Source organism: Fundulus heteroclitus, chromosome 21, assembly GCF_011125445.2.
Source record: "Fundulus heteroclitus isolate FHET01 chromosome 21, MU-UCD_Fhet_4.1, whole genome shotgun sequence".
Classification (NCBI taxonomy): Eukaryota; Metazoa; Chordata; class Actinopteri; order Cyprinodontiformes; family Fundulidae; genus Fundulus; species Fundulus heteroclitus.
In genome coordinates, this window is record NC_046381.1 from 33,517,511 (window position 1) to 33,541,167 (window position 23,657).

The 23,657-nt window shown below is 46.7% G+C and overlaps 2 protein-coding genes across 2 annotated transcripts in view; one reads left to right on the forward strand and one right to left on the reverse strand.

The window, feature by feature from the left end:
- The window catches only part of prkdc (protein kinase, DNA-activated, catalytic subunit), a 49,116-nt gene extending 33,868 nt beyond the window's left edge, over positions 1–15,248 (reverse strand). The window contains exons 1-30 of the mRNA XM_012855851.3: positions 15,024–15,248; positions 14,460–14,536; positions 14,258–14,362; positions 14,103–14,177; positions 12,407–12,515; positions 12,195–12,307; positions 11,870–11,969; positions 11,718–11,773; positions 10,559–10,589; positions 10,288–10,445; positions 10,033–10,179; positions 9,753–9,917; positions 8,196–8,364; positions 6,656–6,705; positions 6,450–6,557; positions 6,139–6,288; positions 5,949–6,058; positions 5,626–5,785; positions 5,396–5,482; positions 4,593–4,712; positions 4,070–4,229; positions 3,858–3,967; positions 3,619–3,706; positions 2,776–2,939; positions 2,541–2,693; positions 2,317–2,424; positions 2,022–2,248; positions 1,793–1,887; positions 278–380; positions 45–178 (exon numbers count right to left, since the gene is read on the reverse strand). Coding sequence (XP_012711305.2) covers positions 45–178; positions 278–380; positions 1,793–1,887; positions 2,022–2,248; positions 2,317–2,424; positions 2,541–2,693; positions 2,776–2,939; positions 3,619–3,706; positions 3,858–3,967; positions 4,070–4,229; positions 4,593–4,712; positions 5,396–5,482; positions 5,626–5,785; positions 5,949–6,058; positions 6,139–6,288; positions 6,450–6,557; positions 6,656–6,705; positions 8,196–8,364; positions 9,753–9,917; positions 10,033–10,179; positions 10,288–10,445; positions 10,559–10,589; positions 11,718–11,773; positions 11,870–11,969; positions 12,195–12,307; positions 12,407–12,515; positions 14,103–14,177; positions 14,258–14,362; positions 14,460–14,536; positions 15,024–15,186 — 3,595 coding nt within the window. The 5' untranslated portion in view covers positions 15,187–15,248. The remainder of the gene's footprint in view (positions 1–44; positions 179–277; positions 381–1,792; positions 1,888–2,021; positions 2,249–2,316; positions 2,425–2,540; positions 2,694–2,775; positions 2,940–3,618; positions 3,707–3,857; positions 3,968–4,069; positions 4,230–4,592; positions 4,713–5,395; positions 5,483–5,625; positions 5,786–5,948; positions 6,059–6,138; positions 6,289–6,449; positions 6,558–6,655; positions 6,706–8,195; positions 8,365–9,752; positions 9,918–10,032; positions 10,180–10,287; positions 10,446–10,558; positions 10,590–11,717; positions 11,774–11,869; positions 11,970–12,194; positions 12,308–12,406; positions 12,516–14,102; positions 14,178–14,257; positions 14,363–14,459; positions 14,537–15,023) is intronic.
- Positions 15,249–18,546: 3,298 nt separating this feature from the next.
- The window catches only part of LOC105920303 (rho GTPase-activating protein 29), a 34,422-nt gene continuing 29,311 nt past the window's right edge, over positions 18,547–23,657 (forward strand). The window contains exons 1-2 of the mRNA XM_021312493.2: positions 18,547–18,861; positions 20,196–20,580. Of these exons, the coding sequence (XP_021168168.2) occupies positions 20,304–20,580 (277 nt within the window). The 5' untranslated portion in view covers positions 18,547–18,861; positions 20,196–20,303. The remainder of the gene's footprint in view (positions 18,862–20,195; positions 20,581–23,657) is intronic.

A 23,657-nucleotide genomic window follows, 5' to 3' on the forward strand; every position in this document is an offset into this window, starting at 1 on the left:
TGTGTTTTTTTTTTTAAATCTGCGTCAAAGTGTGCTGTCCTCACCTGGCAGGAGGGGAATGAATTCATAGAGGAGCTCCATGCATTTGTGGCGACACTCGGTCTGCGGCCGGCCACACTGCTCCAGCAGCCAGACGACCATGTCTGACAGGCACAGCTTCTCCTCAGGAGGGAAACCCCTAAAACACATGGATGCAGCATGGGTGAACCCTAGCACCCAGCAGGCGTCCCCGTCAAGCCCACAGCCGGCACAGGCGCGTGTAACACGGCTCACCCACCTCGGGACGCGTCTCTTTGCATTGTGCTGATTGAGGCTGGGGGCTTTGCGGCTGATTATCCTCTTCAGGTGGTCGATGGCGCTGCCGCTCTGCTGCACGGTCCCTGGAGAAACGAGCAACGGAGCTTCCAGTCACGTCCACTTCTAGGTTCTCCATCGTAAAGAGTTCCTTAATGCTTCGCTTCCTAAATCTCTACGTTCGCAAACTCAAACTTAATAGCGTTTTCAGATGCCTGGGCACAATTGTTTTTACCTTGTTGGGTTTTATGTTCTTTAAATCAATACGCAGTACAATGGTTAAACTGCACTGGTTTATTAATGTTATTTGTTAGGGAAAATTAAACTATCTCTACAGTAAAAACCATAAAACTATCCAACATTTAATACATACTCTTTAAAGCACATTGTCTCAGTTTTTGATACCTTTATTATATTTTACAAAAGTTCACCAATTAAAGAAGCTATATCTGGGTAGGAAAAATGCATTTTATGCAATGTATTATGAGTTAAAAGACGTATTTTGATAACAACAATTGACTGATTGCCGTTGAGCTTGTCCAGCATTTTTTTTTTAGTAGAAATAAGCAGCGACCACCACCAGCAGGCAATTAGGGGGAAGTGTCTTGCCCAAGGACACAACGACTGAGACTGTCAGAGAAGGGGATTGAACCGGCAACCCATGAATTGCAAAGAGAACTCCCTAACTCCTGTGCCACTGTCACCCATACAAATACAGCTAATGACATTTTAACTGAGACCAAATCCTCCTAATGCAAAAAAGAGGTTGTTTTATGCCAAGGGGAACGTACTCCTGCTCCTCAGAAAATGCCAAATATTAAAGACGAGATGATGGTCAAATTAGGACTGAACTTGATACTTTTGTTGGCAATGTTTTCTCTAACTTATGAGCAGATACCTTTGCTAAAGTCGGCTATGCTGCAGCAGACATCTTGTCTATGGAAATATCTTTTTTCTTTCTATCTGGACTCTGTAAAAAGTTCAAATGACCTCCGTTCCCTATTCTTTTAAAATGTCTGCGTGGAACATCTTCCTATGAACACGATGTTCCACTACCAGCCTTTTTTAGTTGCAATTATCCGACGGACTGTTGCTAACGGCATTTTAAACGTTCCTGCAAACTCTTTGGTATGTTCGTATTTCTTGATAAGGACTGGTCTTTGGTAGCCGCTGTTGAAGAAGAGTCCAGTGAAGTCTTAACCTTTTGGTCTACATGCTCAACACCAGCTGCTGCTGAATATGACTCCCTGTCACCCTGAACATAGCGTCCAGCATCATGCTGTGGGGATGTTGTTCTTCAGCAGGGACAAGGATGCTGGTCAGAGTTGATGGGAAGGTAGATGGAGCTAAATACGGAGGCAATCCTGGAGGAACACCTCTGTCAGGGTCCAAATGACTTGAGACTGGGTTGGCGGTTCACCTTCGAAGGGTTTTTTGAGGGGCAGCAGTATTTTTGACAGGAACTGGATATGTGTCGCAGCTGTAGGGGAGAACATACCCATGGATCGCTCGTCTGCGTGCGCCAGAGCCAGACTTTCAACAAATATGACGAGAACTTCGAAGATGAACTGCTCCACCAAGGAGTTTTCCTCCCTGAAACGACAAAGTTACAACAACTCGGTGACAATGAACTAAAATGTCAGAAATACGGCTCGGTTTCTGATTGGCTTTTAGATGAGGGAACCACAAGCGATCGAAGTGAACCGTTGACCGGCTCCGTGCCGTACCTGAACTGCCTGTAGATGCTGTTGAAAGCCAGGGCGGCGCCGAGCCTTTTGAAGCCGTTGGGGTGGAGAGCCAGGCTGTAAATGCGCTTGAACAGGGACTTCATGTTGGCGGGGCTCCTCTCCTGCTGCTTGGGGGTGGTCTGCTTGATCGACCACTTGACGAACTCTTCGATGCACCGGCCGCAGAAGTCTCTGAGAGTGCTGTCCGTCGGGTCGATCACCCCGTCCTAAACACAAGCTTGCTTAGCGTGGCGGCACATAAAACCGACCGGCGGAGTCCCGACCTTTCACTAACCAGAATGGCCTCCAGGACGGCTACGGTGTCCTGGCTCTCGAACTTCTTGTTGTTGGTGAACCAGTGGATCAGCTGCATGACCAGGGGCTCAAACAGCTGCCGGGTCACCTGCAGCAGAAATCAGAAACGTGAATTCAAAATGCTTAACCTCCAAGAGGTTTGGGGGCGTCTCCTCCAGATGACTCCTTAAACACGTGCCCCTCGACTGGAAAGCGCGTAGGTACCTGATCGACGTCGCAGGCCAGACGCAGCAGCACAGGGAACAGCTTTTTGTGCAGCTTGTACATCGGAGGCAGCCTGTTCTCCCCCTCCGCCATCTGAGCGCTCTTCCCGACCATGTAGACCACCAGGCTGTGGAGCAGCTCGCAGGCCGCCACCTGGGAAGGCGAACGAGAGGAGCGGCGATGAGCCCAGTCCCCGAATGAGCCGGGAGGATCTATGGGGCGGGCGAGGACGTACTTTGGTCTGTCTATCGCTTGTGGACAGCGCCAGCTCGCTGATGCGGGGCAGAAAGGGGTCCAGGTAGATCACCGGCTTCATGTCTGCGAACGGCACGGCGAAGCTCAGCCTTTTCTCTGAATCCCAGGCGACGAATTTCTTCATCATTTCTTCTGACGAGACCACTGCAAGCCACAGGGAGGGGAAAACACTGAACAAAACTACCACTTTGTACCGTGTAGTCTTTAATTAAAACTAAATACCGGGATGTAGACGGAGGAAATCAAGAGTCGTACGTATTTTATTGTTCTCGTTCCTTTTAGCCTCATTTTCACGGAGAGTATTTAAGATATATCAGCCAGGCTTTAAACGCGATTCCCAGCTAAACCAGCAAACTGGGAAGAAGCGGGAGGTGCGGCTGAAGGAATTATGGAGAGAAGGACGTAAACGAGGAAAGAAGGGAGGATGGAGGAATAGTTGGCAGCATGATGGACAATCAGCTGGAAGGATAGATCAGAAATGGATGGAGGCAGGCAGACGACTTTTAGAGATCGAGAACAACACGAATGAAGACGCGATTATTTCCCATGATGCTTGTTCCTTTTTCGTGCTTTTCCAGATTAGGCTCACACACCTAAATGAAACGCCATAGTTTCCCAGAACGTCTAGCAGCCCTAAACAGCCCAGAACTAAGATGGAGCTTTTTAACCTGGGTTTGTGGAAGGTCTGTTTCCATCCCAGAGGTCATAAAGAAATCCTTTTCGGATTTCTTCTTGGTACGTCAGAAACGTGTGGAAGACAGTTTGTATTTTTGTCAGTGGGGCTAAAACCCCTCAACGTTATACTTGGTGTTTAAATCTGTACCCGTCACAAGGTTCCTGTTCAGCTTCCCTCCAAGGTGACCGAGCAGCTTCACCACCCTGAGCCTCAGCATGGCGAGAGGAGCATCTTCCTGCACAGAGGAAACCGTAGAAGGATGCAGGAAAACAGCATTCACGTCCTTTTCAACATTTTTGTTGCACATCGCTAAATAGTTTATGACTTTTTGGAGTCCAGGGGGGGTGAATTAAATCAGAGCCAGTTTTTCTCTCCTCATCTCTCACCGTGGAAAGCTGGTTGGATTTCTTCAGGAGCCTCCTCAGCACTCGGCTGTATCCTTTCTCACGTGTTGAAGACAAAGAGGACATCACCTCCCAGTTGCTTTCATCTTTGTCTGAAGCAGAAAGGATCGGATTTAGACCTTCAGCTGACACAGGGTGAAGAAAAAAAAAAAAACCACCAAAGGAGCCCCAGCATCCCCCTCGGTGCTTCCTACCGCTGGAGGAGGTGGTTTTCAGGTATCCGTCCAGCAGCGGCAGGATGTCGGCGTAGCAGGGCTGCATGGTCTCTGGGGGGAGGTGGGAGGACCAGTCCTCGAGGGCGTCCAAGGCTGCGTTGGCCAGAGGAGCGTGACTCAGACCCAGCCTCAGCGCCGTCTGGAACCATTCGGGAACAAATGTGAAGTGCGCCGGGCGGCCCCCCCCTTTTCAGCCCTCCCAGTTTTAAACGCACTTGAGAACAACATGCAAATCTGTTGGGCTCTCTTTGGCATTAAGACAGCAATTCTTAAAGCTACACTGCCAGACAGGACACATAAAAAAAAAAGTGAACGTCTTTAAAACCAGACAGTTCATCAAGTTGCTGAGTCTGTGCAGCAAGTGTCAACAGAGACAAAAGCAGCCGGACATTTCCATCATTTATCCTTCCTTATAAACTGTTGGCTTCTATGTTAACTTATCATTTGATTCTTAAACCCCATCTACCTCGCTAAAACAGAAGAGATTTAAAGGAGCGGTTACCTCCAGAGCCGGGCAGTAGGCCTTCATGTCCAGAGCAACAATGCTGTGGTGCAGCGAGAGGACGAAGGTCAAGCAGGAGGCCAGCAGCTCATCCTTGTACTGCTTCATCCGGACACACACCTGGAGAGAAGCACGAGGGAGACAATGTGTCCCAGGCAACGCCCCCCAACAGCTAAGGCTGCGTTCACACTGCAGCCTGAAGTGACCCAAGTCCGATTTGTTTTGCCCATATGCGACCTGTATCTGATCTTTATGACAGTCTGAACAGCACAGATCAGATTTTTTCAAATGCGACCCAGGCCACTTGGATATGTGTTCCTGAATCCGATACGTATCTGATCTTTTCAAATGTGACCTGTGTCTGTACGGCCGGGTCGCATTTATCCGACCTGTACGTCACGATACTCAACAAACGTCACTATTCTGCGTCCTGCTGTGCAGAAGCGGGAAGAAAGACGACACCCATAGTGGACTACAATGAGAAGAGCAGTCAATGGAGGGAAAGCTCCGGTTAGAAAAAAAGAAATTAAAGATCGCAAAATGCGCGCCAGCATCACAATCCATCTTTACTTCCACAAACACTGAGGACGCTTGCTACGTGTGACGTAATCACGTCCTCAACTGTGCTTACAGGACACTTAAGTTGTACGACTTCAGTTCACACAGGAGATCACATACAAGTCGCATATATTTGGAAATGCAAACGGACACGCAGAAAAATCCGATTTCACCAAAAAAATCGGAACTGAGCCTCGAGGCCTGCAGTGTGAAAGTAGCCTAAGAGCTCCACGACGGGAAGGTACCTCTTTTCCAAACTTTGAGAAGAGAGCAAAGCACGCCCTCCTGACGGTGTCATCCTGAGGGGACGCAGAGCTTCTCACAGCCACGCCCTGATCAAAGAAACATTCACATTAATCATCCTACACGGCAACCTAAGGTGTGCGTGTGTTGTAATGTTAAAACGAACGGTTCATTAAGTGCGTTTTTTTTTTTTAACACAAATGAAATACAAGTTGAATATAGGAGTTACGACCTGGTAGTACTTGATCTTCTTGGCGACTTTCATGGCGACTGAGAGCAGCTTGTAGAAGCCGCTGACGAGGGGATTGCGTATGGAGTGCAGGATCAGCTCGTGGCTCAGGGGATACATCCAGCAGTGGAAATACTCCGTGTGCTTGTTCAGCAGCAGCTCGCTGCAGAGGAGCAGAAAATCAAAGTCCTCCTCAGTTTAGAGCTAATTAAGTGATGGTTAAAAAAAACTACAACCTTGCTGTGTTCAAAGACTTTAACATAAGGATGTTTGGGTGATCTGACCACAGAGCTGAGCTCGAGGCGCGCCCGGCCACGTCTCTGTACCTGCAGAAGTCGACCAGGTTGATGAAAGCGGTGAAGTCTTTGATCTTATTGGGCAGCAGGTGAGCCGTGGGGTCGGAGGAGGGCAGGACGTGTGCCGCGTCGTCCGGGTCCTGTCCCACACAAAGGCAAGCGCCGACGGTTAGTCGGGATCACCAGAGAGAGACGTAGAAAGATAAAGACCAGACCCCACCTCTTCTCCTGTTGCTATTTTCTGCACGGACAGGTCCAACTTTTCCACAATGCGAAGAATTGACTTGACCAACTCTTCGTACAGAAGACGGCTCAAAGAGCCGAGGGCGGCGTTCTGACTTTCAAAGGCGCCGTCTAAAAATCCAGAATCCTGCGAGAGAAACGACGCCAAATACAAAGCTCTGCTGCACAAACCTTCGTTTCTACCAACAGGGAGGTGTTTAAACTAGACTCCCAATGTAGTGGAACCCTCAGACAAAGTCATAGCTAATTTCTCAACTTGATAGTAACTAAAGTAAAACCATACTCCACCTTCAGCTGATCGCAGTCCAAAAGCCCCTTGTAGAGGGGGAGGTAATTGGCACTGGAAGGAACTTTCCAATTCCCAGTCCGAACTTCCAAGGATTCAGAGGAACCGTCCTAAAAAAAGAGCAGAAATAACTGTGTTGCAGCAAAAACGGGACTGAATGTTGCATTGGGCAGAGTCGTGTGAATCGTGTGTGAACAGCTCCACTGACCTCAGACTGCAGGACGGGTTTAGAACAGACTCGGATCAAACCCTGGTGCACTGAAGCAGAAGAGGCAAGGCAGGCGTTAACGGGACTTCTGTGCAAGGCGTGCAGAAACGACACGTTTAACATTTGAATTGAAAGCCAGAACACGTTGATATCACATACGCCGTAAACACACCCCTGGCAAAGAGTCAGATGTCTGTGACAAAGAACGATGAATCGTTTCAGAGCTTTGACCCTGAAAAAGCTGCATAAAATCGAGCACCTCCTTAAAAATCTGAGTGAAAACCTGTACATCAAAAGCTGCATGTGTGTCCTGGTTGCTACTGGTTGCCGGCTACATGAAGCAACAAGGTCCTGTATTCTCTTTACATCAAGACTAAGGAGTAGGATTGCATGACAGAAGCCCTTTGTCCCAAAAAAAAAAAAAAAATCAACCAGGCTGGCTGAAATATCCGCATAGGCCAGTCGGATTGATGGTCTGATGAAACCAAATGTGAACTTTTGAGTCACCAAGTGGCATGTTTGACACCAAGCAACACTGAGTGTCACCAAAAGAAGCACGGTTGGACGGGTGTATTAAAGGGTCGATGGATGGAGGGACAGTAGTCCGAAAGGGTGCATAGACGGTTTAATGTAGAGATGCACCGATACCCGAATCGGTAGAGATGCACCAATCTGATACCCGAATCGTATATTGGCTCCAATATTGACTAATTTGCTGGATCAAACATCGGATGAATGAGACCGATCCAGCATTCCGATCCAGTTGTTTCTTTTTCTATTTATATTATAAACAGTGATAACAGTTACCCTGATCTAATCACTTCAATTCTTATGTTTCAGGCATGAAAACCAGTCAGGGGCGAAAAAGGTGTGAAAGATTAAACCCCTCCAGGGGGCGTCCAGGGGCTTGCTCCCCCAGAAGCACCAATCTAGATAGAAAAAACCCCCCGCTGAATTTCGCCGAAAGGCGAGTGATTTTCGTGTCTGATGTTTGCAGCGGCTGTTATGTCATCATGGAAAGCAGCTAGTAATGAGCAAACCGAGCCAAGTCTGCTATTTGCAAACATTTCAAATATGATAGGCCAGCATGTCCGACCGCAACATGCAGCGTCTGCAATACGAAAGTTGCAGATGGTCGTGGTAAAATTGGTAAAGTCAACGCCAGAAACTTAAATAATCACCTCCAAAAGCACCATGCTAAAGACCACACTGACCTTTTTTTTTTTTTAAACAATGTTTGTGTCAAGCCTGATGCCTTCACTCACATGCCAAGGCATACGGTTCATTCATTCAACAGTAACATCGGATCAATATCGGGAATCGGCCGATACGCTCAGCCCAGGTATCGGTACGGGATTGGCTCGGGGAAAAAAACCGGATCGGTGCATCTGTAGTTTAAATGGATGAATGGCTGACTAACTGGTCACTGGGTGGATGGACAGAGGTAAAACACAGGGAGATGAATGGCTCGTTCCACCAAATCCCATCCACTGCCCACGACGTCAGCCACCAGATGCAGATGTTCTGTGCATCGACATACCCACTGAGCTGATGAAGCTCCACAGCACCGGTCCCTTGGAGGCCACGGCCACAAAGACCTTCAGGATGGACCTGCTGCAGGCAAACTGCATCCTCTCGCTGTACTGAGGGAAGCTGTCGATCTGCACCACGAGGAGGCGCTCCAGCAGTGGGGTGTACACCTCTGGAATCTGAGTACACAGGGCGGACGTTTGGTGTTAGAATCACTTTTACTATTCTCTCCATGTTTTATTTTATCTACCATGTTCACTGCATTTATCACATATTTACTCCTTACTATTAAAGGTTTGAGTTTATGCAGATATTAAAGTGTTTTTCAGATGACTGACATCTCTCTCTCTTATGTTACAGCAGGGGTGTCAAACTCATTTTGGTTTAGGGGCCGCATACAGCTTAATCTGATCTCAAGAGGGCCACAGGAGTTAACTCATTGCTAGATTAAATAGAACTAATAAATGTGGACTTGTTGTTGATTTTTATATTAAATGAATTTCTCTTTTACACAATATATTATGAATAACCTCAGCATTTTTAAGAAAAGTATGTGCAATTTCACCAATACCTTTACTCAGTTAAACATTTACTTGTGCATTATGCATAAGAACTGATCACAAAAACACTGTCCTGCATGACAAAATACATCAAACAGATAAAAATTAAGAAATTATTTAAAATCAATTTTCCACATCTGAAGCTCAGTGCTACCATCTGCTGATTAAAACACAGCACCCCTCGTGGACAATATAGGAACTGCAGATTTTCAATAAAACGAAGTACATGTTTTTTTCAATAATTGTTTTATCATTCTCTTCCTTTTATCTCCTCTTTCTTTCACCTTTTCTTTTTTTTCTTCTTGTTCTTCCTTTCCTCTCCTACTTTCCCATTGTCGTGTCCATATCATTTGAGATATTCCCCACATGAATCATAATAAAACTATTCACATTCATAAATCAAGCGGAGCACTATGGCAAAAGCAGTACTGCTCCACTTGTGAAAGTCAAATCTGATGAACTCTTTTTGGCAATAAAAAAACAATTCTTATTGCCACATTGCCAGACAGGACACTGGATTAAATATATATTTTTTTATAATGATAATGCATTTAGCCACCGGGCCGGACTAAATTGTTCGCCAGGCCATATGTTTGACACCCCTGTGTTACAGAGTAAGGCCCTGTGCAGACACAAGCATCGTGATAAATGTTGTTTTTGCAAGTACTATCTGTGACTGTGATGAATTGCACCCAGCCATCTGTTGTGACTCCCGTTTCCAAGAACTGATCAATTGTGAAGGATGTTCTGCATAACTGAACTGCTAGTGTATTATATCAAAGGTCTGTAACCAGGGGCCTCCCTGTTGAAGATAAAAAGAGAGGGGCGGCAGGAGATCGTAACTGAGCACACCTCTGTCCATTCTCCTTGCAAGTAAAAGAAAACTAACATCTGTTGTCTTTCCTCCGTGTTGTTTAATGAATGTTTTAGGTGCTTGAACCTGACATTTAGCAAGTCGTTCCCTCTCAACGCAAGGCATCCCCCCCCCAACCCCCCCGTCTCTTTACCTTGTCCAGATGAATCAGGACGCTGGCGATGGAGTCCAGGAAGCTGGGCAGCTGGTAGAAGCTGTCGTCTTCCCCGTCGGACTCGGTCAGATACATCTGCTTGCAGCGCTGAATCAGCTCCGTGTACATCAGGTCCACGTCTTGGGGGCACACCTTCTTGCACGGCTGCGGGCACAAAGCGGGGGTTTACGCTCCTGCGACTAACTATCGCGGCCGCGGCAGGAGGGAAAAAATGTGACCTTGACGTTTTTTAATAAACCCGAGACCGCGGTTGACATACGGCTGCAAAGAAGCCGTATCCGCGTATGGCAATCGACAGCTCCTTGTGGGTCGAGTCCATGGTTTTGATGATGCCGCAGAACTTCTGCATGAAGAACTTCAGCTTGCTTTTGTGCTCCTCGATGTTGTCCGCCACCAGCAAGGCCACCTGGGAGGAGTTCAGCGACGGCACGGGACGTCGGGTTAATAAATGGAGGGAGAGAATACGCTTCCACGGTTTGTATTGGTTCTATAAGGTTAGGAGGTGTTCCTCAACCTGTTTGAGGAAGGCTTCGAGCGCGCTGTAGCTCGTCTTCTTCATCTCGGCGTTGATGTGTCCGCAGAGCTTACACATGGTCTCGAACAGGGCCCTGTAGTGGTCCATGAGGCAGCTGCTGAACTGGGACGCGTGTCTGGCAAACAGCCGAAGCCCGGCTGTCAAAGAAGCACACACTCAGGGGATATTTTACTGTGATCTAACAACGTTTCAACGCTTTTTGATGCCGTTTTGCTAAAAAAGAAAAAAAGAAAGAAGAGGAAAGCCTCACCGAATGTGACGGCGTAACGGTTCATTTCCATCTGCCAAAAAAAGTAATAGCCACAAGGTTTTTTTAACTATATAACAACTCCAACGCTTTGATAATGTTCCAACCACCAACCCAAACAAATGTTTTTTATTTACTTTTATTTACTGTGATGGGACCGACAAAAAAACAGCACATTGTTGTGAAGATGCCAAAAAGAAGTGGCATTGAGCTCTGGGAATGCTTTTCCTCAGCGGTCAACTGACCCGTAGATGGAGCTAAATAAATGCTAGAGGCTACCGAAGGATAGAGACTGGAGGCCAGGATTCCTAGCCTCGTGAGACCATCCTGATCTCGCGAGCTTTCAAGGTTTCACTCGCAGATCAGTCTGGCTGCTCTCCGTTAAAGAAAATTTGGAGCCGTTCACCAAACGAACGTCCAATCAGCGTTGGCTTTGAGGCGGGTTGAGGTGTGACGCAACGAGAAGCGCGACAGTTCAGTCTAAAGAACATGGCAGCTTCAGCCGATGAAACTAGTGTTAGCGTGGCTATCGAGCAAGTTTTATCGGAATTACAGAGTATTTCTCTGCTGAGCTAACGAGCCTTTACCTGCAGCAGCAAGAGTAGCTTGGCTTGTGGTTGTGTTTTCGTCGTCGCTCTGTTACGAGCGACGACGAAGCATGTTGACGAGTACGTCATATGCTTTGTTGATCTGATTGGTTTATTTGGCCCGTCTATCACCAACATAGGCCAATCAGCTAACCAGTATTTTCGCCCCTTCCCAAAATTACTTCAACAGAAGGTTTCCAGATGGATATGCGAAGCAAATCTATCTGGCGGCGTCAGGTTATAGGATTCCCCTCAAGGCAGGACATACTGCCCAGGCCACGAAGGACCAGTTTAGATCCCACCACATTTGTATGTTAGAATGGTCTAGTCAAAGTCCAGACCTTGATGCTATGGAAATAGAAATGTAAAAGCTGGTAGCGACGGCAGGACGCTAGGATTGAAGCTAAAGGCAGGTCCTGCATCGTAATGACTCAGAGGACCACAGAGCCATGCCTCCTTTTCCTTCAACTTCACAATAATGCGCTACTTTTTGTTGGTCAGTCTAAACATTCCCAGATATGAAAAAAGTTCAACGGTGTATAAACAGGTAAGAGAGCGTATAAACGACAGTAAACCTGGGGAGTGATGGCCTTCAGGGCATACTGGAAGATCTCCTTGGACGTTGCTGGGTCTGCGAGAGATACAACAGATGTCGGTTGAACCATTTATTTTACCTCGATATCATCAGACCCAACATCAACAAGTGGATCACCGCAGCGACACCCACCTTCTTCCATGCTTTTGGTGAAATTAACCATCAGGGCGGTTATGCCTCGCAGACATCCAGCCACAACCAAAAGCCTCGGTTCCCTTGTTGAGGAGGTCATCTGGGGGGGGGAGCAGAGACTCAATCAGGACAGCACACTGGAGCGATAACGACAGACGGCACTTTGCACGCGGGTCCATCCCTAATTTTAGTTACAAGCTGGGGGAATTAAACCAGCGGGCGCTCCAGATTAGAGCAATCAGTCTGCCGGCGTCCGTCACACGCCCCTTATCTTTTGGTGGCTGCAGGCACCGAATGAAAGACTCTGCAATCTGCAAAAGCCAACCTGCTCTTTCAGCTCCCCCAGATAGGCCTTGTATAACTTGTCGGAGCTGTTGACCATGTCGCTGGGATGAACCTCCGCCAGGACGCCTAGCAGCTCGTAGATTTTGCCGAGAACTGAGGAGCAACGAGAGCAGACGATGTTAGCGGTTGTGCTTTTCACACCAGAGTGAGATCACAGGGACCGGGGGGGGAGGGGGGCACAGACAGGCTCACCCGAGTCAGGCAACTTGCTCCTCTGACAGAGTTCGCTGTAAAACTTGTTGAAAATGTCGCCGATTTTAAACTCCACGGCCACGCTGGAGGCCTTAGTTGTTTGAAGAACCTGCAGAGAGATCGATGAGCGATGTCAAAACGAGGCCTACTTTGAAGGCAAGGCAAGGCAAATTTATTTATATAGCACAATTCAGTACAGAGACAATGCAAAGTGCTTTACATGATTAAAATATAGGAATAAAAGCAAGTAGGGATAGAATGTAGAAACAAAAAAGAACATTAAAAACAGTAAAACAGTTTAACTGGAACATTCAAAGGCAATTTTAAACAAATGTGTTTTTAATCTCGATTTAAAGGAACTCAGGCTTTCCGTACTTTTACAGTTTTCTGGAGGTTTGTTCCAGATAAGTGCAGCATAGGAACTAAATGCTGAGATGCTTGAAGATGCAGAGCAGTGAAACAAGTATACACGCCGCACTGTTTCAGATCGTCAAACTAATCTAATATCAATTTTTAACAAGCAGCTTTTAAAAGATTCTATCTACAAACCCGGCCCCATGTGGGAAAGGGGCCGGCCCATCAGGCCTATGATGGGCCGAAGGCAGACGTTGACGGCAACATCTGCCTTCGAGCGTTTCTCAAAACCAGCAATGAGTCTTTCACATCACTGCTGAAGAATTGTCGCCCACTCTCATTTGCACAATGCTTTTAAGTCGTCCACATTTGAGGGGGCTTCAATCATAAAGCTGCTCGTTGGAGGTCCCAACCAAATTTAAGCCCAGACTTTCAGGCAGAACTGACGTTCTTTAGTTTTTTAAAGCCACTCGGATATTAACTTGCTGATGTGCTGTGGATCGTCGTCACTCCCAGGAAGGTTCAGCACTCTTCCATGTCTTCTTTTCTTTCTTTCTTTCTTTTAATTCTACAGGTCAGGCAGGAAGCAGGCCTGGACTAGTAAAACAGAATCAAAATCCCAATTGCAATAAGAGGGAAAATCATATTGTCACATAGGGCCAGCTTGGCGTGGAGAGCTTTTTCCCCTTGATAAATTGAATCATCAACAAAAGCTAATTGTGTTTACGCACGTTCTCGTTTGTCTGATATCAGGTTTGTGAGTGAAACAGTTCATTGTGACAAAAAGAAACAAGACCTGTGTATAAGGGCAAACACTTGTTAACGACCAATACAGGGTTTTTAAGGCCGATACAGGTTATTTTGACCGATCACCCTATGTTTTGAAGCCGATATCGCTTTTACATTCTATAAATTACACAACAACAAATGTTACAGTCTCAATTTAAACAAGAAGGAAACATTTATTAACAAAACAAGCAAAAACATTAACAACGGATAGCAAACAACGTAGAACATTTACAGATATAACAACACATGTTTGTGCACGCTATGTTGCAGCATGAGACCTTTGCAGCGCACATGACCTTCCAGAGAATAAATAAGCAATATGATCAAAAAAAAAAGAAAAATGAAAAAAGAAATGTGAACAATCTGAACCTGAGTGCGCTAATGGATCTGCGAACACATGCACGTATCGGCCAATGCCGATACAAGCGAAACACAAATATCGGCCCGATGTATCGGCCGACCTCTAGTTAAAGGCGCTTTATTCGGCAGGAAAACTTTATTTTTAACCAGTCGACACAAGCAAATACGTGCAAAAACTAAACAAAAAAATTACCTTTATAAGCAACTCCAACACCGGGGTCCGACATTTGGCAACTTTATCCTTTGTGTACGCACCCATGCACATGTCCTGCGAGACGGAACAAAAGCAACGGATAAAAGCATCAAACTGACTGTAATATGACCGACAACCTCTGCGGACAGGCCTACTCTTATGTCCCTGGCGTAGGTTTTGTCCCAGCCTTTGAGTCTCGGTGACACTTTGTCCAAAAACTTCTCTAGAAACTGCAGGATCTCCACCCGGGTGTCCCGCAGCTGGGGGGGAAAAAAAAACAAAAAACAAAAACAAGTTTTAGATTTTCAGCAGACATTGAGATCGTTCAGTCATGACAGACCAGTGCAGAATGCTCACCTCGTCCAATCCCAGGGACTTCCTGAGGAAGCTGAGCAGTCCGTAGTCTTTGGAGAACAACAGTGATGTCTGCAAAGCTTTGGCAGACAGAGACAAAGTTAATGCAGCATTCAGTGCTTCTCTGTCAGCATGCACAACAGTTTAATTAATGCCACTGAAAGAAACTGATGAAGCCTTAATCAGCCCTTAACTGCCTTTGGTAAAACACTGTATAGGACCAGGGTCTGTTAGTGTGGCTGGGAAGTGTGTACTTTGCAGGGTTTGAACTTCATAGGCTCTTTGTTTTGCTCAGAGTGCCATGTGGTTTAAGCAACAGGAACTTAGGTGACGTTTTGGCGGTAGATCCTTATGGGATACCAAATAAAGAGGGGGAAAACAAAGGTTATCGCGCTTATCAAAGTATTTTCTGCACGACGACCTAACAGCTATCTCGTGTGCTTGGGCAGAGCGCCTTCATCGTCTGTATGTGGCGCCGCTGTCTGCAGCTCCGGCACCGACTGGCTTTAAACAGCCATTCTGCGAACGGAGTTTGGCGCCGCTTGTTTACGTTATGGTCCGTCCTACCCAGTTCACTCTCGCCGGAGGTTAGCATGCACTCCTGTCCCAGGTCGCCGATTATATCGTGACATTTCAGGGCTGCGGAGCGGATGTCGTCGTCTGAAAGGGACTCGTGAAGTTTGAGAAGAAGCCCCTGGATCCCCGACGCCGGGCTGCTCTGGGCAGACATGACTTCAGCCAGCGGTGGCAGCCGAGCCGAGGAGGCAGCAGGCTGCGTTACTAACAGCTCGCGGCGCTTGACGATCAAATCCTACAGCAGGAAGAGCGAGAACCGGATGTCACCTGGGGAGTTTCAAAATAAAAGCCAATTCGGAGTGTCGCCATATAATGTCTAAGTATTACATTGTAATGATACTGTCAGAATAACAGAAGAAAGAAAAAAACGGGTTCAAATCTTTGTGGAAAGACATTTCCAAAAAACTCAAAATAAGTGTTTCACTAGGTGAACTGAGTTATTGAAATAAATTGAGCTTTTCAATAATTTTATTTAAAATGTAATCTTTTGCTAATTTGGCAGACATGTTTTTTAACTTGAAGTTATTTAGTTTGATTGTTTAGTTACTTTGTTTGATTTAGGCCTACTTTACTCAAATAATCTTCTTACTGACCTTACATTGCCTATTTTATTTCATTTAATTCAAATGTTTCATTGTACCTAAAATACTTTACTTGATTTATTTTATTTGGTTCACTTACTTCACTTTACCTAGATTACTTACTGCATTAAGTTGATTTGTTTAACTTAATTTACTTTAGTTTAGTTTACTCTGTTCAGATTAATGACTACAGATTAATTTCTGTACTTAATATCCATCCATCCATCCATCCATCCATCCATCCATCCATCCATCCATCCATCCATCCATCCATCCATCCATCCATCCTTTTTACTTCTGTTTGCTTACTTTACCTGACTCACTTATTTAACTTATCTCACTTAAAGTACCTCACTTTACTTGTTTTGTTTTTCAATTTAGATTATTTTGCTTAACTTTCAATAATTATTTCACATTGCTTTACTACCGACGCACTTTAAAACGCCATGGTAAGACTTTGAATGGAAGAAACCAAAATGGACAGGTTTAGAAACAAGTACGTGAGATGGACAACTCACGTTGAGCAGTTTGCTGACAAAGATACAGAGACAGGTCTCCTGCAGAAAAAGGTGGTTGTACTGGTGGAAGGCTGTTGAACTGGATGATTTGCCAGAGAGGAGGGAAGGTGAAAGACTATGGATAATGTTTGTAGAAATGAGGGAGAAATAAACAGTTGACAGCTGTTTATTTCCCCATTATAAAAATCTGGTGTTTTCTTTTAATCCAGAACAATAGAGAACAGTTGATATGAAGTCCTCGTGTGTTTAATGGAATTTGATTTAGTTTAAAACCCGGTTCTGTGGCTCTTAGCAAGATCATCCTGTTTGATTCCATTTTTACTAGAATACACAAGCTCTCCTTGAATAGATTCAAACGGGTGGGAAAAAGTGTCAGGGGTATCGTTTGATAAAAGAGAATCAGCAAGAATGAAAGGAAAGGTGTACAACACGGTAGAGGAGCGATGTTGTCTGGTTTAGAGACACTGGCGGTTAGGAAGAGACAGGAGGCAGAGAGGAAGATGTTGAGCTTTTCTTCAGGACTAGGATGGGATCAGGAATTAGTTCAACAGAGGGACAGGTCCTGTTGCATTGGAGATGAAGCCAGAGAGGCCAGGCTGAGATGGTTTGGACACGTACAGAACAGAAGGATGCTGAGGATCCTGCCAGGCAGGAGGCCAAGAGGAAGACCAGAGAGATTTATGGATGGAGTGAAAGAGGAGATGGAGGTACTTAGTGTGAGGGATGCAGAATTCTTTATTAATATGGCATAGGCTACTTCTGTAGTTCCCACAGTTGCAGTTAAAGGTTGCTCTAAACCACGATGTAATAATAAAGTGCTTGATGCTTCTGAGGTCCAGCTAAATCTTTTTGGAATTAAGAAAAATCTTCTTATTTTTGCTCGACATCTAACAATATAAGCATAAAATATAAGCATAAAGTGATACAACTGTATATAATTATTCACCTGTTTGCTTGTTTTCCATGAATTCTATAAAACCCCACAAACCCGTCGTCTGTGAGAGTATAAGAACATTTTATAGTGCTTTACAGATCAACCTTTTAAATGTAATCTCTAAAGAATGACTTCTTGGCGCATTTTTGGGAATTAAGCGACAGAGTAGTGACTGCACCACACGAAACTGCCCAGCAGATGTCACCAGTGAGCGCTGTTTGCCCGCAGGCCCCCCTGTTCACACCGCTAACTGAAAACCTGGCACTGAGGGGCCAAAATAAATGTTTGGCCCTTCAGTGCCCTTCAGTAAATGTTGAGTGCAAAACGAGGAACACTTAAAAAAATTAACCAGGGCAGTTGTCCACTTTATGGTGACGTTTCATTACCAGTTCACACGTACAAAAGTTGTTTGTTTTGGGTAAAACAAAAATAAATGCAGTGTTCACTTAAAAAATAAATTCTCCAGATTACTTGTGTAATTTTTATTGATTTATTTATTTATTTTCTGCTTGGTGGATGTTTAATGAGTCTAACAAAACCTAAAAGTGCTTTGCCATTTGGTTGTCTGCTGGTCATGTGCTAAATTCTATTATTATGTGGTTCGGTTCCTCCAAGAAAACAGCACAGGTCCAAACTGCAACGGACAACTAGGTCTGCAGAATGGATCATCGGGGCATCCAGGACCTACAGGCCTAAGGTCAGAAAAAGGACCCCCCCCCCCCCCCACACACACACACACACACACACACACCATCATCATCATCATCATCATCATCATCATCATCATCATCATCATCATCATCATCATAACCAGCCACTGCAGAAACAGTTTCTTCACCTAGGATGTCAATCGGATGAGCACTTGGAAGTCAGAGCACCCAGGTCTACACGATCTATATTTGCCCCAATTCAGCCATGTCTTCCCTTTTTTCTTGAAAATGTATAAATTCTTATGGAGAACAAAAAAAATTCATTTACCTTTTTTGTATGTTGTGCTTGAATCTCTTCATTGACAGCAAGGTGGAAACAAAGTCGAATTCCTGGTGGCGTGAAGCAACCTGATTAAACGTGGTTCTTATTCTGATTCATGCATCTATTTATTTATGACCAGGTTGTGTTAATCTGTGCTCACAATAAAAATAAAAAAATTAAAAACAGAAAAGCCACCATTCAGAACTGTAGTCTGGCTTACTTTGATAATTTTCTTACTAACTCTCCATCTGTGACTGCAATTAGGTTTGACTTGCGTCTTGTGATTTATATCTTTTTTTCACAGCAAATGTAAATGTTCTAATAAATGTACTCTCTTCTATACATCTTATTACTACTATTTAAACGACTTCTTTATCGAGGGCCTTTCAAGAAAAAAATTCCCTTTAGTTATTGTCTTATTTGTTTGATTTCTGTTTCTGGCGTTTTATGTTGAAAGGCCGCACCGGATGTGCCGTCCTCTACGTCTTCCGCTTGACCCTTTGAAACCTCGGGGCACCTGTTGTTCCCAGTGTTGCATACTAGGAAACTCCTCCGCCGCGGCGCGTGCATACCTTCACGCTCTGCAGTGTGCGTCGCGTGGAGAGAGAACAGAGCTCCCACGAAGAGCAGCCGCGCCGCGCCGCGCTCAAGTTTAACGGCTTTTTACGTTGCGACGGAGACCGAGAAGGAGTTCACCCGTGTCCGTGTGGATTATTTCATCCCTTTTTTTTCCGCTCTGCCGCTCGCTGGATTTTTCCCACCCGCTTTAGGACCTTTTTCCCCCCCCTCCACCCTTCCTGTGATGTTTAGGGATCCAACAGCAGGTGTGTACGTTTATTTTCTCAGCTAAAGCTTTTTGACTAGCTTAAAAAAAAAAGAAGAAGAAGAAGAAGAAGCTCATCAGTTAGCGGAGTACCGCGGCGGGGCAGAGATTTATACTCTCACAAATAACGCAAACTTCAATGTCTCTTTTGTTTAGTGTTCTTTTAATGAATACACCTCTGTATTATTTCGAAAAAAATAAATAAACTATAAACTAGCTTTTTTTTTCTACCGCCAACCACTTCGGTTCGGCGTCCGTTAAAATCCCGAACTCTCTCGGCTCGTTAGGAGTGAACGTTCTGCTGAGAGAAGAGCCAATAGAGGTGGAACCGCGACGCTTCAAGTGGAAATGTGGCCCCTGGTGGATTGTAATGTGCGGCCCCCGAGTGGAAGTGGACCAATTTTAGAGAGCAGACCGTGAGGATAGGAATATAATCTGATAGACCCTTTTTATTTGAAGGAAAAACGCCAAACAAACAAACCAACAAACAAAAACAATGACGCCGATCTGGTTCTCATGAACGAAGAGACGCAAGTTTCCTTAGAATCAAGACTTCTAACGACGTCTTAGTACGAGTAGATGATACAACTTACGTAAACGAGCGAACACTAAACTTATAAGAGTAACTTCTAACCTTGTGAAAGTCATGTTTTATTAGATCAAAGTGTTTTCACGGTTTGTTGATCAGCCTGGCTGGCACTCAGCATCTGCTTCAGACGGATGTTATTCCCACCATAAGGCCCGCCTGACTGTTAAAGCAGGGGGGGGGGGGGGGGGTCGTGTGATCAGAAGTTGCTTATTTGGACTTTAACATAATGTGGGGTTTCTTCGTTGTTGATGTGATGAGGAAAAAGATGTTTAGAAACCCCCTTTGAGCGTTCATTTCTTTACCTAGGAGTAGAATAAGGAATTAAATGATTTCAGTCGTCTTCATCCTCGCTTTGAAATTAACAACAAAGGCCCATCCAGAAGCCCACAGAAGGGAGCGTGGCTTCTCCCATCTTTTAATGACGGATAAAAAAAAAACGTAAAGATTGGCATTAAATCCCAAGCCCACTGGCTTTTAGCGGGGCTGAATGTCACTGGCGGTCACGTTGCGCGTTTGAACACGGCAGATGGAATCTAGTCGATGACGGTACTTGTTTCTGGGAGCCTCTGACCTTATGTGTGGTGAGGGGTTTACCCCACGGTCAGAAAGAGGAAGTAAAGGACAGTGCGGCGTCGTTCCTGCTCCCTGATTGCACCCCTGGGTGTCGTGTCCAGAGCAGGGTAATAATTTCATCATATTGCAGTTGCTTGTGATCAGATTGACGTTCTTCTCTCTTTTCTCGACAGCCTTCTCCATCCCTGTTGCCCAGCGGCGGCTGGCCTGAATACAAAGCCCAATCAAAGGGGGTGGGCGGGTGGGGGGCACCAGGATTTTGGGCCGCGGGACCGGAAGGCATGCTGGCAGCCATGCTGCGGCAGAGCTCTGGTGGCGGGGGATCAGGGGGATCAGGCGGCGGCGGCGGGGGAAATAAGCTCACCATGGGCATCTCCCGGCTCTCCAGCTCCAGCCTGGGGTCCGGAGGCCACCCTAGGCCCACCAAGAGCAGCTCGGTCAGCACGGACAGCCAAGACGCCGCCCCCGCGGACCCACACTACATCATGCAGCTGGTCGCCGACGTGCGCAGGTTCGCCGACGTGCTCCTGCAGCTCAAAGAGGTGTTCAACTCCAAAGGTATGTCGGGAAGCTGTCTCATCTCCTGCTTGCCCCCCCAACCCCCGCGCTGATGATGTAAAGGGGCTGAGGCGGTGGGTTCCTAGAACCTCTCTAAGAGCAGCCCCAACCTAGACGTCACTCAGACGGAGTTCTCAAGGTGTCATTTGAGGAACCTGCAAAAGATGTTTCCACAACAGCCAGGTGGATGTGGGCTTTGTACTGAGTTACACATCATTACGTTACACTTGGGTGTGTGTGTGTGTGTGTGTGTGTGTGTGTGTGTTGTCACATATGAGCAGAGCGATCCCTCTACAAGACATCCCGTCTCTTAGTGCTTTGTTGTTGTTTTGTTGGCCTCCCACATGAGTGCGACGCCCCCTTTGACAGTCCGAGCAGAAACCGCTGTAAGGCGTTTCTAATGGATTGGTCCCCCCCCCCCCCCCCCCCTCTGTGAACACGCTGTTGGTCTGGCTGCGGTGGGCGCCGTCCCCTGGCCCGCCGCGGCCTTGGCTGCACGGTCGCTCAACCCGCCTTATCTCAGGTCTCACCGTAGCTCTTATCTCTTCCTGTAAAGGAGAAAGTGACGTTGGTTTTAGTGCGCTCACCAAACATCAGTGAGAGAAAATAAAAGAAGGGGGATCGTGTCAAAGGCCTCAGAATAAATCAGCCGTCTGTTGTTGCTGCATAGAAATTTCAGTCAAATCCAATCAGCTTTTATTTGAGGGCGTTTATCGAGCGAGGCCAAACATCCAGAATAAGTGTCAGCAGAACTGCCTCCTGAAATGACACGGCTGATGACATTATTTTTTAACTGAAGCATTTTTTTTTAAATAATATTAGCTTTTTCAGGCTGATCAGTGTGACTGAGCTTACAGCAGTCCATGAGCTCCTGTTTTCCTGGAGGACGACAGGCATGACCACTCATCAAAAAGGGAAAGTCAGGAGAACATGTTGTTTTATTAAGGCCCATAGAAGCTGAGGAAAGCAGACGCAGCTTGTCCTAAGATGCCTTTGGAGCGCGGATCAAACGGTTCCAAACAAGGGGACCCAAAACGCCGCTGTGCCAAACCCGGGTTCAAGCAAACTCTGTAGCGGTTCATTTAGGATGTGAGTGCAATCCAGTTCCCGGGAAAATGCTGCAAGCTTGAGCCCGACGCCCTTATGAGGTCTGGTTAGCATTGCATTGTGGGATGTGGTCGGGCCAAAGAAAGGAACAAACGGCGGCGGCAGGTGAAGCCCTACACAACTTTCAAGATTCCTTGAAAGTCTTCTCAAGATCCCCCGGCCTGCTGCTCAGGTCGTTCTGTCTGAGACGGCATCCAGAAACTAGAGGCCCTCCCGTATTGGGAATTTTCAATAGCTCACCTCTGGCTAGCTGGCTTTTCAGGTTGTCCATCTTTATTGACTGACCGGAACGGAAGTACGGAGCCCTAGAGGGGTCATCGCAAAATGTTTTGCATGTTGAGAGAATGTGCGCTCGTTTTACTACATTGTGACGTGCTGCGTAGCGTCTGCTTCCAAAGAAAAAGAGAAATCAAAAGCTGTGCGCGTGAATGTTTTTCTGACCTGACCTAAGTGAAAAATCATGAATACATAAAACCAACTTTATCAGCGTCAAGCCCGAGCCCTACTCGAGCCCGTGCTATTTATTGAATTTAAGGCCCGTACCCGGCCCCAATTTGCATATAGTGTTGGGGCCCGTCGGGTCCATGAACACAAGGTCCGCTTCCAGTCTTTACGTCTGGTACCCCCGGCCCGGGACTCATGGGACCAGTAACGGGAGCGACCGTCCTCGCTTGGTTTGTGCTCACAGGCTTTCGTTTCGCTCGTTTTCTTTTTTCTCTCTCTCTTTGTGGAACAAAACCCAGCCTGAAAAAGTTTGTTAGCAGAAAACCCTCCCTGTGTGTGTGTGTGTGTGTGTGTGTGTGTGTGTGGTCAGCGCCTCAGGTCCACTGCGGTTAAGGACGTGTGATGCTGTGGGCTTGGGGAGCGGCGTGGAGCCCGCTGCCTCCTGTGGCAACTGAGTGAGGTCGTCTCTGGAGGTCCCTAAGGTAAAGGCTGGGTCTTTGTCATACTGTCGGTAATTACCAGGCATGGCGGCAAACGTTGACAGCTCTGCATCAAGTAACAACTCTTTCTCCATCATCAGCAGTAACCGTGGCTACCAAAAAGCCCAGGTCGCCTGACAGACAGCGTCTGGAGCCGCCTTTCAGCCGACGCTCGTCACGGTTCACCGTTGTCTGACTGAAGCCTGGGGGAGTCGGGTACGGTTGCCGTGTTCAGTCCTCCTAGCACCAGGTTGAATGGGTTCGGCGCGCGGCGTGTAGCCACAGGTCCTCGCAATGCAGCCCGGCCGCATAGCTGACAGTTTGGCTTTGCAGCTCAGAGCTCGTTGAGAAACCAGTTTGTGATCCCCGTTCACGCTGGGTTGTAATTACCCATGATTGCTGGCGACAAACATCCTGCAGCCAAACGTCAGCGCCCCGTCTGCGCTAGGAGGCGTTCACGCGGCTCCCGTACGGCTCTGGTTTCTCCTGTTGTTGTTCTTGAACAGACTGAAGTCCATGCGTGCCAGCCCGGGCTAGCAGAGCACAGACTCCCCAGAGGCGGCTTAGCTTTGTCTAATTACAGGAAGGGGCAGATTTCTGCTGCTGCCCCGCAGACCGAGGGAAACCTCTGAACACAGACGGCCGCAGGCGGTGCTGGCGTTAGTGAACGTCACTGCAGCTTTTATCAGTCGGCTTCTCTCATTTTCTGGGGCTGAATTAATAAAAAAAGGTTATTTGGAGTTATTTGTGTGGTGATTGGAGATTGAGATCTGCCCCTAATTTATGGCCACATTGTCTGTGAAGCACAAGACAATACTGTAACCCCCCCCCAGCTTCACAGAGCCACATTCAGCTGAGGGCCCCGTGGCCCTCGCAGCAGTGTTCACGCTCAGCGATGTGAGACTGACGCTCATTGTCCCAGGAGGCATCTCCAGACCCGCGCTGCTGCTCTCTGGCAGCTTTCGCACAAATCTGTCGTTCCCAGGTCAAGAATAGCTTTTACTGGCGGTTTCCCCCGGGGGGCTCCTCTCCTCTCCTCTCCTCGGC